Source organism: Amblyomma mixtum, chromosome 5 (genome assembly GCF_055824585.1).
Source record: "Amblyomma mixtum isolate Tamu chromosome 5, ASM5582458v1, whole genome shotgun sequence".
Taxonomy (NCBI): domain Eukaryota; kingdom Metazoa; phylum Arthropoda; class Arachnida; order Ixodida; family Ixodidae; genus Amblyomma; species Amblyomma mixtum.
The window spans coordinates 49,769,051-49,779,779 of NC_143016.1; the positions used below are offsets into that span (position 1 = coordinate 49,769,051).

At 45.3% G+C, this 10,729-nt stretch overlaps 1 protein-coding gene across 1 annotated transcript; it reads right to left on the reverse strand.

Moving 5' to 3' along the window:
* Nucleotides 1-483: 483 nt before the first annotated feature.
* On the reverse strand, nucleotides 484-8,161 carry LOC149342093 (uncharacterized). The gene is made up of 5 exons (XM_089546747.1): nucleotides 8,045-8,161; nucleotides 3,875-4,026; nucleotides 2,342-2,409; nucleotides 1,627-1,713; nucleotides 484-624 (listed from the first exon to the last, which is right to left on the reverse strand). Exons 1-5 carry the CDS (start codon nucleotides 8,159-8,161, stop codon nucleotides 494-496), a joined length of 555 nt encoding a protein of 184 aa, XP_089402873.1. The 3' UTR covers nucleotides 484-493.
* Nucleotides 8,162-10,729: the final 2,568 nt, after the last annotated feature.

Genomic DNA, 10,729 nt, shown 5'->3' on the forward strand with positions numbered 1-10,729 from the left:
TCATGTAAGGAATGCGCATGCGTTCACCTTCTTCGGGCTATATATATGCTACTTGTCGCCTTCAATAAACTTATTTGGAGTCAGCGCCCGTCCTGTCCGTCTTTCTGTGTGTTTTGTGTAGAATTTAGCGCTCTTTTTACTTTCCTGAACACAATGTCACACAAACTAGCCCAGCAAAAGGTACTGTTAAATGCACAGCGAAGTAACTGTCCCAATTTGAGGGACCTTTCCCAGTCACTCACCGCTCGTGCATGCAAGCGCAAAAACGAAACGGGTAAGCCATAGAAGCGACTCATTGAAACATGCGACACGCCTATACGCTGCTATCATTACAAAGCGCATTTTGAAGCTTTCTTGAATAATACAGATTGATAATTGAAAAAAATAAATAGAGCGCTCTTAAAATTGTGTCTGAACAACTTTTATTGTCGCTGTCACTTGACCTAAGTCGAAGTACCCGCCTGAACGGGTCGTTGCTGTATTGGCCAGGTTTCTATAAGATGACCTGTGCGCAGGTTTCTTTGTCATAGGCCATCACTCCCTCACCGCAGTTGTCTTGATACTGGTCGATGCAGCTTTGAGGGATATCATTTTTTATTTCATATGATACCCAGAGAACACATTCTGTGCAGGAAGCAATGAGTTTTATTATAAGTGCATGCAAAACAAACGAAGTCGCAACATGAAAGCTCTTCAAACATACGGCTCTTTGCACTTTTCAGAGGTAAAATACGCTGACCACAAAATTGTAATGCTGAAATATGAAAACAAAAGAATATGTGGCACATGCCCGTTTTTCTTAATTGCCGGAAATTCCCACAAAACACGGCAACTTACAGCTACCAATTGGGCGATGTTGAAAGCAGTCCTAAAAATCTTTTCTAAAATGCGCTGCATGCATACTATAATGAAGGGAACTGCTTGAGAGCTGTCTTCCAGCGAGAATTTCTTTAAGTGCCTTTAGTAGAAGCTGTGCTATTTGGAATCGAATTTACCCTTCGCGCTCTTCGCACCATTCCTTCCCGTCTTGTAGTTCTGGCACACTTAAAGGTAGGCTCCTCTCAACCGGCCCCATCCAGAGAAATGTTATTGTGGACGTAACTGCAGCGTTTCCTTCTTATTTTTTTCTTTTCATTAAAATATTGAAGCAGTTACCTTCATTAATGCCACGACTGACTGGCCGCCTTGCCGACGCTCATCTGCTCGTTTTGACAGACTCACTGATGAATAGCCATTTGAAAACCTGTACGCGTGGCCGCCTTTCAGGAAGATCGCCTTACCATTCAAAAACCGAAGGAGAGAGCAACCCAACTTTGCAGCATTTGCGTTGTTGGCTCTGTTTGCAGATGTAATATTTAGCTCGTATATTCGTGGCAACACGATCTATGGACTTCATGAGTTTATTTACGCTGTTTATAAAGTACTGCACGGCCTCCTTAAAATAAAATATGTCGATATGATGTTCAAATACTGCCACGTAGCGCATAGAAACCACTGACAGCTGGAGGAAAGGTCTGGAAGACTGTCCAGTAGGTTGTTTACTCATCGTGTGTGTGTGTTTTCCAGAATGCAGAAGACTGTAACCTATGTCAGTTTATTTCACACAACGGGTTTGTCACGGCTCACCTTGCCTGTCGCCAAATGGAAACTCCAGAACGCAACAGCTCTTGTTGTCCGAGTATAAGAAATGATTCTGGAACTCATGGTCATAATCTGGAAACGGTTTCCAATGGCGCAATGTATTATTTGTTGTCATCGTGACAAAGTTTAATTGTATGCAATGCCGTATAAAGTTCCTGCATTGACTTCTGTCGGTTATGGCAGCAAATTTTATCAGTGTACTGCTAGCGCAAAAGGTATGACAGGCCATTCTTTTAGCTTTATGAGGAATCAGTAGCTTTCCCCAGTGTAAAACAAATTTAGTGGATGAGTGAACATTTTCTGAGGAGGTCAGAGATCATGTGGGTATTGCCACTTTCCAGCCCCGCCGCAGCGGATGTGGGACCTAGCGATTTTGAATTGAAAGCCCTGTTTGGGCTTGCCGCGGTTTTTTTCAGCATGCGACCTGTATCATTGTTAAGCCTGCCCCCTGGTGCCAACGGGGGTCCGACGTTGGTTGAATGTAAGGCTGCGCAATCAGTCAGGTTTTGAAGCACCGATATGAGACCCACGTAGGATCAACCTGGAAAGGCCTAATTTGGGCTTGCCCACTTATTCCACGGAAAGGTCCAAAGTAAGTGTTAGACAGGTTCAACCAGCCCCACTTTCTCTTCGGGGACACAAACAGGCTCACAATCTTGTGCTGCTGGGTAACATAATACAGCTCTAACGCAGTACTTACCGTTGTTAATAGTGAAAACACTAGTGTCAGGCGTCGGCCCAGGGAGGACGTGGTAAGTAAAGTTTCTCCTGAATTTGAAACGAAAACCTGTTATTCATGACGTAACATGCTGTCTAAAGGTTTCTGTTTTGGGATAATTACATCACGTGCTTTATTGTGTGAAAAAATGTATTGGCACGGACAGAGTCTTTGCTAGCAGTGTCCCGAGAGAGTTCATCTTCTGATCGACCCTCTGAAACTGTTTAGCTGTGGCCTCTCACATACCTGTCGTGTTCAGAGCGCTAGTCTATATTAAGGCTACAGCTATGGTCCTCCTGGTGAACGACTGATGTGTCATGGCGCCGATGGAGCTTTTATTATAACTGTGACGGCAGCTACTGCTCAGGCAGGCTATATGCCGGTACATCCAATTCTTACTCGATGTTTTCATGAATGACTTTTTGTGCCGCTTGGCGCTTTCATATTTCTACTCCGTGAAGCACTTAATGACGGCGACGAAGTTAGCGTGAAAGGCAAGGCAAGGGCTATTTTCACGGGGTGATCACTTGATACGGAATGCTGCGGCGTAGCAGCCTCCACTGCCATCGCTTAGCACGATGAAGGCAGAGGAATGGTGCTTTAGCAGCAAGCGCTGCAACGTGACGCATGCTTACTGCAACCAGGTGGGAGATCGTACCGTCACGGTCATTTGCTGCTCTGTGCTTTTAACTACTTCCGTGTCTTCGATGTACGGCCTCCGCATTCCAAACGGTTTGATACAAAAGTAACATCCCCGCGCTCTTTGGAATAAACATCCGCCCAGCCGACCCCGCCCGCAAGCACGTCATATGAATACAGCCATATTATACTAGAGAACGAGCTAATCTATTACCAGTAGACATATCTATATGACTATTAGTTGTCGCGAGGAAGAAGAATGAAAAGAAGATTTTCCGTACTTGCTCACTGGCATGAGCAGAAACTGAGATGCTGTAAACGTCCCGTGGACTTAGCTTTTGTCAATGTGGCGTATCGTCGAAATTCACGTCTGTCTCTGTTTTTTTTTTAATTGAAAAGAAATAAGTGTCCTTCATCGAAAAAAATTGATGAGTGCATGGAACGACCACAATTAAGAAATTGACTTCCTTTCTAGCTCCTCCTTTACCTGGAATGTTGTTTACCATCAGTTCTGAACAATAAGACCACCGCGGTGGCTCAATGGTTATGGCGCTCGGCTGCTGACCCGAAGCAGGCGGGTTTTATCCCGGCCGCGGCGGTCGAATTTCGATGCAGGCGAAATTTTAGAAGCCCGTGTACTGTGCGATGTCAGTGCACGTTAAAGAACTCCACGTGACCGAAATTTCCGGAGCCCTTCACTACGGCGTCCTTCACAGCGTGAGTTCCTTTGAGACGTTAAGCCCCATAATTCCGATCCCAGTTCTTGACAATACATCACCTAATTATATAGCATTATATGTAGTTATGAGCAAGAAGTAGTCTGTCAGAGTGTTCCGCATTGTGAAAATACGTTTAAAAGGTTCGGTGTAAACATACGCTTTGTGTCCGTTCAGGCCCTTGAGGAAAAGAATGTAAGTTGTGCTTAGGGGCTCCTTGATGAATTCCGTCCGTATCCCGGTCAGACAGTCGAGATCTCCATCCTTGTCAAGGTCAAAGATAGCGACGGCGTATGGAATGTTCTCATAGGTCTGGAAAAGTAGGGCGTTAGCATATTTATCTTGCCGCCCAAAGCTCCTTTCTCCTTATAACTCCCCCCCCTCCACTTACTTAAGCCAGTTTGCATGTATTTCAAGAACACCTGGCGCACTCTTCGTGTGTTTTGTTTTTAAATCACCCGATATTTTTTCGAAACATTTTCGTTTGAAACGCAAAAATGTTATCTAATCAGAGAAAAAAGTTTAAGCTAGGTGGTGGATGCGTGTACAAAAATTAGGGTATAGCTCTTAATGTGGAATGTTTCTTTATTGCCGCCCCGATTCAACGATTCAGTGTTTTTTATTTCACGTTAAGACGGAAGGCAGGACTCAGTACCCTGCAGTGTGTCACTTGAATAAGCCTGTACTGACGTCGTAAAGAAAGAGTAGATGGCAAGTATGAAAGCGTTAACGAACAGTCAAGCCTTGCGTCTCTTGAAACTTACAAGCGCCTCGTAGAAGAAAAAAGGCCGCTTGTAGTAAGTCCTCCGACAACTACTCTGATGAAGGTGCACCATTTGTGATTGCCGCAGTTTACAGACCTTCACATGAATTTACAACTGAGCATTGAGGTAGGCTCCGTTAACTACCGCATCAATTTCCTTTCTCCAAAATGTCACCCGCGGGTGTTTCAAGCGTGGGTGCCAACCAACCAGCCAGAATCATTTCTGAAATTGATTTAACAGCTAGAAGATTTGAGCATATCCCTTGCATTTTTGCTGCTAAAAATAGTAAGATGGATGCCATTCTTGTTAGTTGCAATTGTCCACCGAGTTACGTCTGGACAAACAAATGCGTGATTCCAGCTTTCATTCTGCTGTGCATCAATCGCGTCAAGCGACGTCGAAATAAACCAACATTAGAGCACGCCAACTCACATGTATATCCCACCATGCATTGGCTACGACGGAATGGCGTCTGCTCGGGTTCATCCCTCGTGCTATATGCTGCTCTCAGACCGGTTTTAAAGGACATGATACTTGTCTCAGCACTAATAAATTCATATTGTAATGCTCCATGTCAACGGCATCAGATAGAAGGATGTGAGTGCCCACGGTTGCAGCAAAACCAGTGGAATTTACTGGTTAAAGATTTCGTCTCTGATCAAATACCCTTGCTGATAATGTAACTGAAAATGAACAACAGCGAGCTCAACGGATTAGGGGACTTTGCTGAGTCTGTGCATTTATGGCGGCATAATTTTGAAGCATAAAAAGAAACTTCGTGAAAGAAAAGAAAGAAAACGCAAAAAAAACTTACTGATCCCATCCCCACACCTGACTCTCTGCGAACCCTACTGTGCTTGCCTTCTCTTGGAATCCATTTCGTTACCCTAAGGCGCCTTCAGTTTTCGTTTCTTGGCATTAGATGCCCTGCTCATGTCCATTTCTCCTTGATTTCAACCAGGATAATATAGGTTAGCTTTTGTTATCTGACGCAGTCTGCTCCCTTCGTGTCTCTTCATGTTGCGCCAGTCATTTTCTGTCTCTAGCTCGCCGTTCTGCCCTCGACTATATTTCCACCGTTTTCGTTTGGTTCTGAGTTAGGACTTTTAGGACTTTATACGTGTCTACTGGTACAACTATGGTATATTTTTCTGCAGGTGTCGAAGTAAGTGGCAATTCATGACCTGAAAGTTTCTGCCAATTGCGTTTCAACCTTTTCGTATTCTACTAGTAATTTTACTTATTGTATATCAGCATACCGTATCGGTCGCTCATTAGCTTTGTCATTCGGCTCCTGATCTCAAGTTCGCTGGTTCCGTCCCGTGCGTTGCGGCCGAATTTCAAAACAGGCGGTACATAAAAACGCCAGTGTACTGCTCCAAGTGAGCACATATTAAAAAATCTCTGCCTCTCCGGTAAACGAGAGTACAGTAAGCATGAAATGTTTACGGGCCTAATGTCATCTCGGTAGACACCCGAACCGCACCGTACAGGAAGGAAGGAACGCCACCACCCGTTCAGCGCGATGCCTTGCCATTTGAACGCAAGGTTTTTTGAGGAAAGGAAATGGCGCAGTAATTCTCTGCCATCTCGGTGGACACCCGAACCGCACTATAAAGGAAGGGAGGAACGCCACCACCCGTTCGGCGCGATGCCTTGCCCTTTGAACGCAGCGCTTCTCCCCCGGGCCCCTGTGCGCCTGCGCGGCTTTGCTTCGATGCGCGAAGCCCCTAAGAGATCACGTATGTCAACGAAGTGTAACGTGGCATTTATGTGCTTTTTGCACGCGTTATTAGAAATCGGAAATTATAATTCCGTGCATTATCAAACCCACTGCCCCAATGATATCTTGATAAACATTGAGAAGGCACTGGCAGCAGTTATTTTTTGTCTCGTTTGGAGACCAACCGGCGCTTGCATGCCGGTCGCGTAGGAGGGCTTACAGAGTCTCGTTAATTCTCGTTAAGTCTCGTACGGTGCCCGGATGTTCTCGTTTCAGAGCCCGGATGACTGGAATTCAGTGCCCGGATGAGTGGATTTCAGTGCCCGGATGAGTGGATTTCAATGCCCGGATGAGTGGATTTCAATGCCCGGATGAGTGGATTTCAATGCCCGGATGAGTGGATCTCGGTCTCGGCGTGACGTCACCACACTGCCGACAACGGGGGCTAAAAGCATTTCATGCTTAAAAACCAAAGTTGGTCGAAATTAACCCGGAGCCCCCCACTACGGCGTCTCCAGAGCTAATGTGTAACTTAGGGACATTAAACCACAATTCACAACTAAATCACTACGAGGGAAATAGACATAAATGCTAATGTGATCATATTTATCAGGCGATGCATGAATTAAAGGCGTGGTGTGGGATCAAGTTTGAACACCGTCAGTGTGAGTTAATTACACTACTGAAGCTTTCAAAACGGCGGCACGTAACCATTTTTTGATACAGAAGTAGGGTGTCTTCTGCAGCAGTGGCATGGCGGTATGTGTACGCAATCGCCCGAATGAAAAGTAAGGGTATAAATCTAGATATGCGTCTAAATGGAAATAATTTTGTGTATCTACGTAAATGAACAACACGGATAAAACTGTAAATCACATCTATCACCTGTAACTCCCAAGTTAGTTCCCACCTTCGCCAGCGTGCAAGCATCTGGAATTAGTTTTCAGCGCAGATACACAGCACAGGAAGGAATGAACCTGACAGGACAGAGCGCTAGTCCTGTCAAGTCCTGAATAGCGATCTGTGCCTTCAAGTTCGTTCCTGTGCTGTCTTTCTGTGCTAAAAACCAATACCAGTAATGCACCGACTAGCCTGCAAAAATGCTCGTGCAAACATCTCAACCCTTTTCAAAAACTAATATGTCACTGCTTATTATCACTACACGTATTATGTCACATACTGTTTTGCGTTAATTTTGTATTCAATTAACGTAAAACGCTGTGCGTTCTGTAGCGAAAATGATCATTTTCTCTTGGTTCGTGCAAGTGTACGCGGGTGCGTGCAGCGGGGACGAGCATGTACAGCCTTTGTCAGAAGTTTAGAGCACAGGAGGTTTGCTTCTGGGCCACACCGCTTTGCTCGTAATGCGTCATCGGCGTCCGAAATCTCCTGAAGGTAAGACTTTTCATCCTGCTCCCTCCGATGCGTAGGACATAAATGAGTCCTACAGGAGCGCCACAATAGTGCTCAGAAGCAAACCCCCCGGGCTCAAAATTTTTGACAAAGGCTTTACGTTGCTGTCAGTGCATGTATCTACTTTTACCTTAGCCCGCTCGAATGTATCATATAATTTTTTAATGAAAGAGGAGCACGAAATATCCAGCGTAGTTAGGCGCGTGTTAGCTAGACCAGCCAAAAGGAATAAAACAAATTTAACACGCCAATCAACAATTCACGTGACACTTTAAAGGTACATAAGTTTAGTTCATGAACGCGTCATGATATCTACTCATCTTTCCTTCAGTGAAAACGCACACGCTAAGCCTGAATGTTTTCGTGTGACCAACCGCTATGCTCTCTCGTACACAGCCGGTGTGGCAGAAAACATGTAATAAGAACTTACCTTAAAAGCATCAGCAATATCCCCTTTAAGGTGCTGCTTCGCTTTGCATGAGACAAACGGAAAAACTACCAGCAATGTGCAGGTGATGGCCAGTTTCGGCGGCAGGAAGCGCCCCATCATAGACCTGACGAGGCGTGGATCGCAGTCATAAACTTAGAGACCTTATAATGTGGCAGGACAGCCAAGCGTCCCTGATATGCGTGCATGCTCATGGAATGCACATGTCCTTTTTCGTTCGTTTCTTGTTATCTCGTTCTGCTTGTATCCATAGCATTAAACATGTTAGCCTGACAGCTAGTATAATTGTGTCGCCGCAGAAACATTGCCAAGAGGAGCAAAAATTGTACTACCTATCTGTATTACCTATCTTCTCTGCGCACAGCTTCATTTAGAAAGCAGGAGACAGCGAGTTAAAACTTACTGTAACTATCAGTCCTATGGACAGCGACACTTTCGAGTACATTTTCATTGGCGTTGCTTTTAGGGCTCTTCTTTCAGCTATTCCAATCGTTTCGTTTCGCAGCGGTCAGATTAATGTACGATTTTTTTCCCCTAAGGAAACAGCTTAAGGCACTTAGTGCGGCGTGCTTAACCAAGAACTAAGTGCCCTGCGGATCGAAAACACTTTTATCAAGAAAGACTGGAAAGTGAAGCTAGCAGCGGGAGAAGGTAGCCGCTTTTCGCATGGCCATGCACACATGCCACCCCCATAAAAAAAAACACAAAATTGAGATCAGGAAGTAGGGGCTGCCGGAAATATTTTATCTCTCGACATGTAACCGACATGGGCATCCTACTTGTGAAGGGTTTGCTGGGGCGTGCTACCATGGGTTAGTCAGTTCTTTTTTTTGTGTGAAAGCTTAGGAGGGCGAGCAATAAATTTTAATTCAATTCCAGGGTTTTCGTCGTCGTCGCTGCTCTCAGACGAGGACTCTAGGGGTTCTTACTGGCTCCATGGCTATAGATATCAGCAGTCACTGCGTGTCCAGATCAGGACTGCTCAGCGTATGGTCCCACCATTCAGGTCTATCTTGGCAATGTTCAGGTTCTCTTGAACGCCATACCGTGTGGTATAGGTCACGATGTTCTTAACAGTAGTTGTATACGGATTGATATTGTTACGGGTTGACTCCGCTTCTTATTCTAGGGTTGGGGAACGTGTTGGTTAGCAATCTTTGTAGTGTTTGTTTTTCTCTGCTGAGTTATTTGCTTCCGAGGAATATCTTCTCAGTATGTAATTCTTCACGATGTTTTTTTTTTTCGCTGGCAGGATAATGATTTCGTAGGCTTTCTTCAGACCGCACCCCCCCCCCCCTCTACTCCTCTAACAAATCCCCTTGTACACGAAAAATTATGCCTCTGATCGGCCGGCGGACCTGTTGGGGGGCGACGAAAGTACACATGTACCTCGGCAGGCCTCTGGAACAGCCCAACGAGTGCCTTTTCCATGCGCACAGCACGCGCCGGCTATCTTTGTTTTCAATCTCTTGTGCAGCTCGCAGGCCGCAGTAAAGCTGACGGGCACATCAGCTCGCCCCAACAGCTTTGAGCGTTCTCCATGGTAGACGTAGAGAGGTTGCATAGCTTGCATAGACGCCCTTACGTTCAATACACGGCGGCTTTTGTACGGAGCTAGCGCCATATTCGAAATTAGTGGACAACTAAAAAATGACACCACAATTGAACACTAAAACAAAACATCATAGCCACGCTCTTTCTGGAGATAAAATATATCCTGGAACATCTCGAGGTTCAGCGCAATACATGAGACTAGGACGAAGAAAAAAAGACGCGACGAGTGCCGACTTCTGAAGATGATGATGATGATGATGTCCTCGGGCTGAATGACTTCTGAAGCGAGATTTACGGTGCATCTTTCTTCTTCGTCTTCGCCTCCTGTGTCGAGGTGAAATTCAGTGTGTTACCGTACCACCAGACACAACTATTGCTCTTCATGCCGGAGAGGTGCCGGCATAGGTACAATTATGGCTCCTTGTTTTGGAGCTGTTCTTCAGCATCCGCAATTGCGACCAATGGGTTGCGACAGAATGATGTCGATCCTGTTTTAGTGCGCAAAGAGCGACATTAGTGGGAATTTTCGGTAAAAATCAAAACTTAATTGTTCAAAACGACAACACACAAGACTCGTAAAAATTGCGCAATTTGAGAATGCTGAACTATCCCGAGTAAAAAGTTGAAAATTTATTTGGTTTCATGGGGTTTAACGTACCAAAACGCATCTGGCTATGAGGTACGCCCTATTGAAGGACACCCGAAATTTCGACCACCTGGGGCTCTTTAACGTGCACTGTCATCGCACAGTACACGGGCCTCTAGAATTTCGTCTACATCGAAATTCAGCCACCGCGCCCGGAATCGAACCCACGTCTTTCGGGTCAGCAACAGAGCGCCATAACCTCTTAGCCACCGCGGCGGCGTTTAAAATTCGCGCGCGCAGAGATCGCGCTGGTTACCTGCTATGCATAATGTCATAAGAGTGCTGAAAATAGCGGGCAATTTTCTTAGTGAAATTACCGCTCTTTTTTTGAACACATAGAGGACTGCATTTTAGTCAATAGATAGAAAAGCTGTGGAGACCAAATTAAACACAAAATCAAGCGCTCACAGATTAAGAAAACAAGAGAAAGTATGGAAAAATGAGAAAATACTAGTAGTGATCGTGCA

What these genes read in the sequence shown, in the direction of transcription:
- LOC149342093 (XM_089546747.1), bottom strand. Translation starts at nt 8,161, where the DNA reads ATGGGGCGCTTCCTGCCGCCGAAACTGGCCATCACCTGCACATTGCTG. An exon ending in GGCCTGAACGGACACAAAGC is followed by an intron (nt 2,410 to 3,874) that starts GTATGTTTACAC and finishes TTTCAAATTCAG; the next exon opens with GAGAAACTTTACTTACCACG. An exon ending in TCCATTTGGCGACAGGCAAG is followed by an intron (nt 625 to 1,626) that starts GTGAGCCGTGAC and finishes CTTCCTGCACAG; the next exon opens with AATGTGTTCTCTGGGTATCA.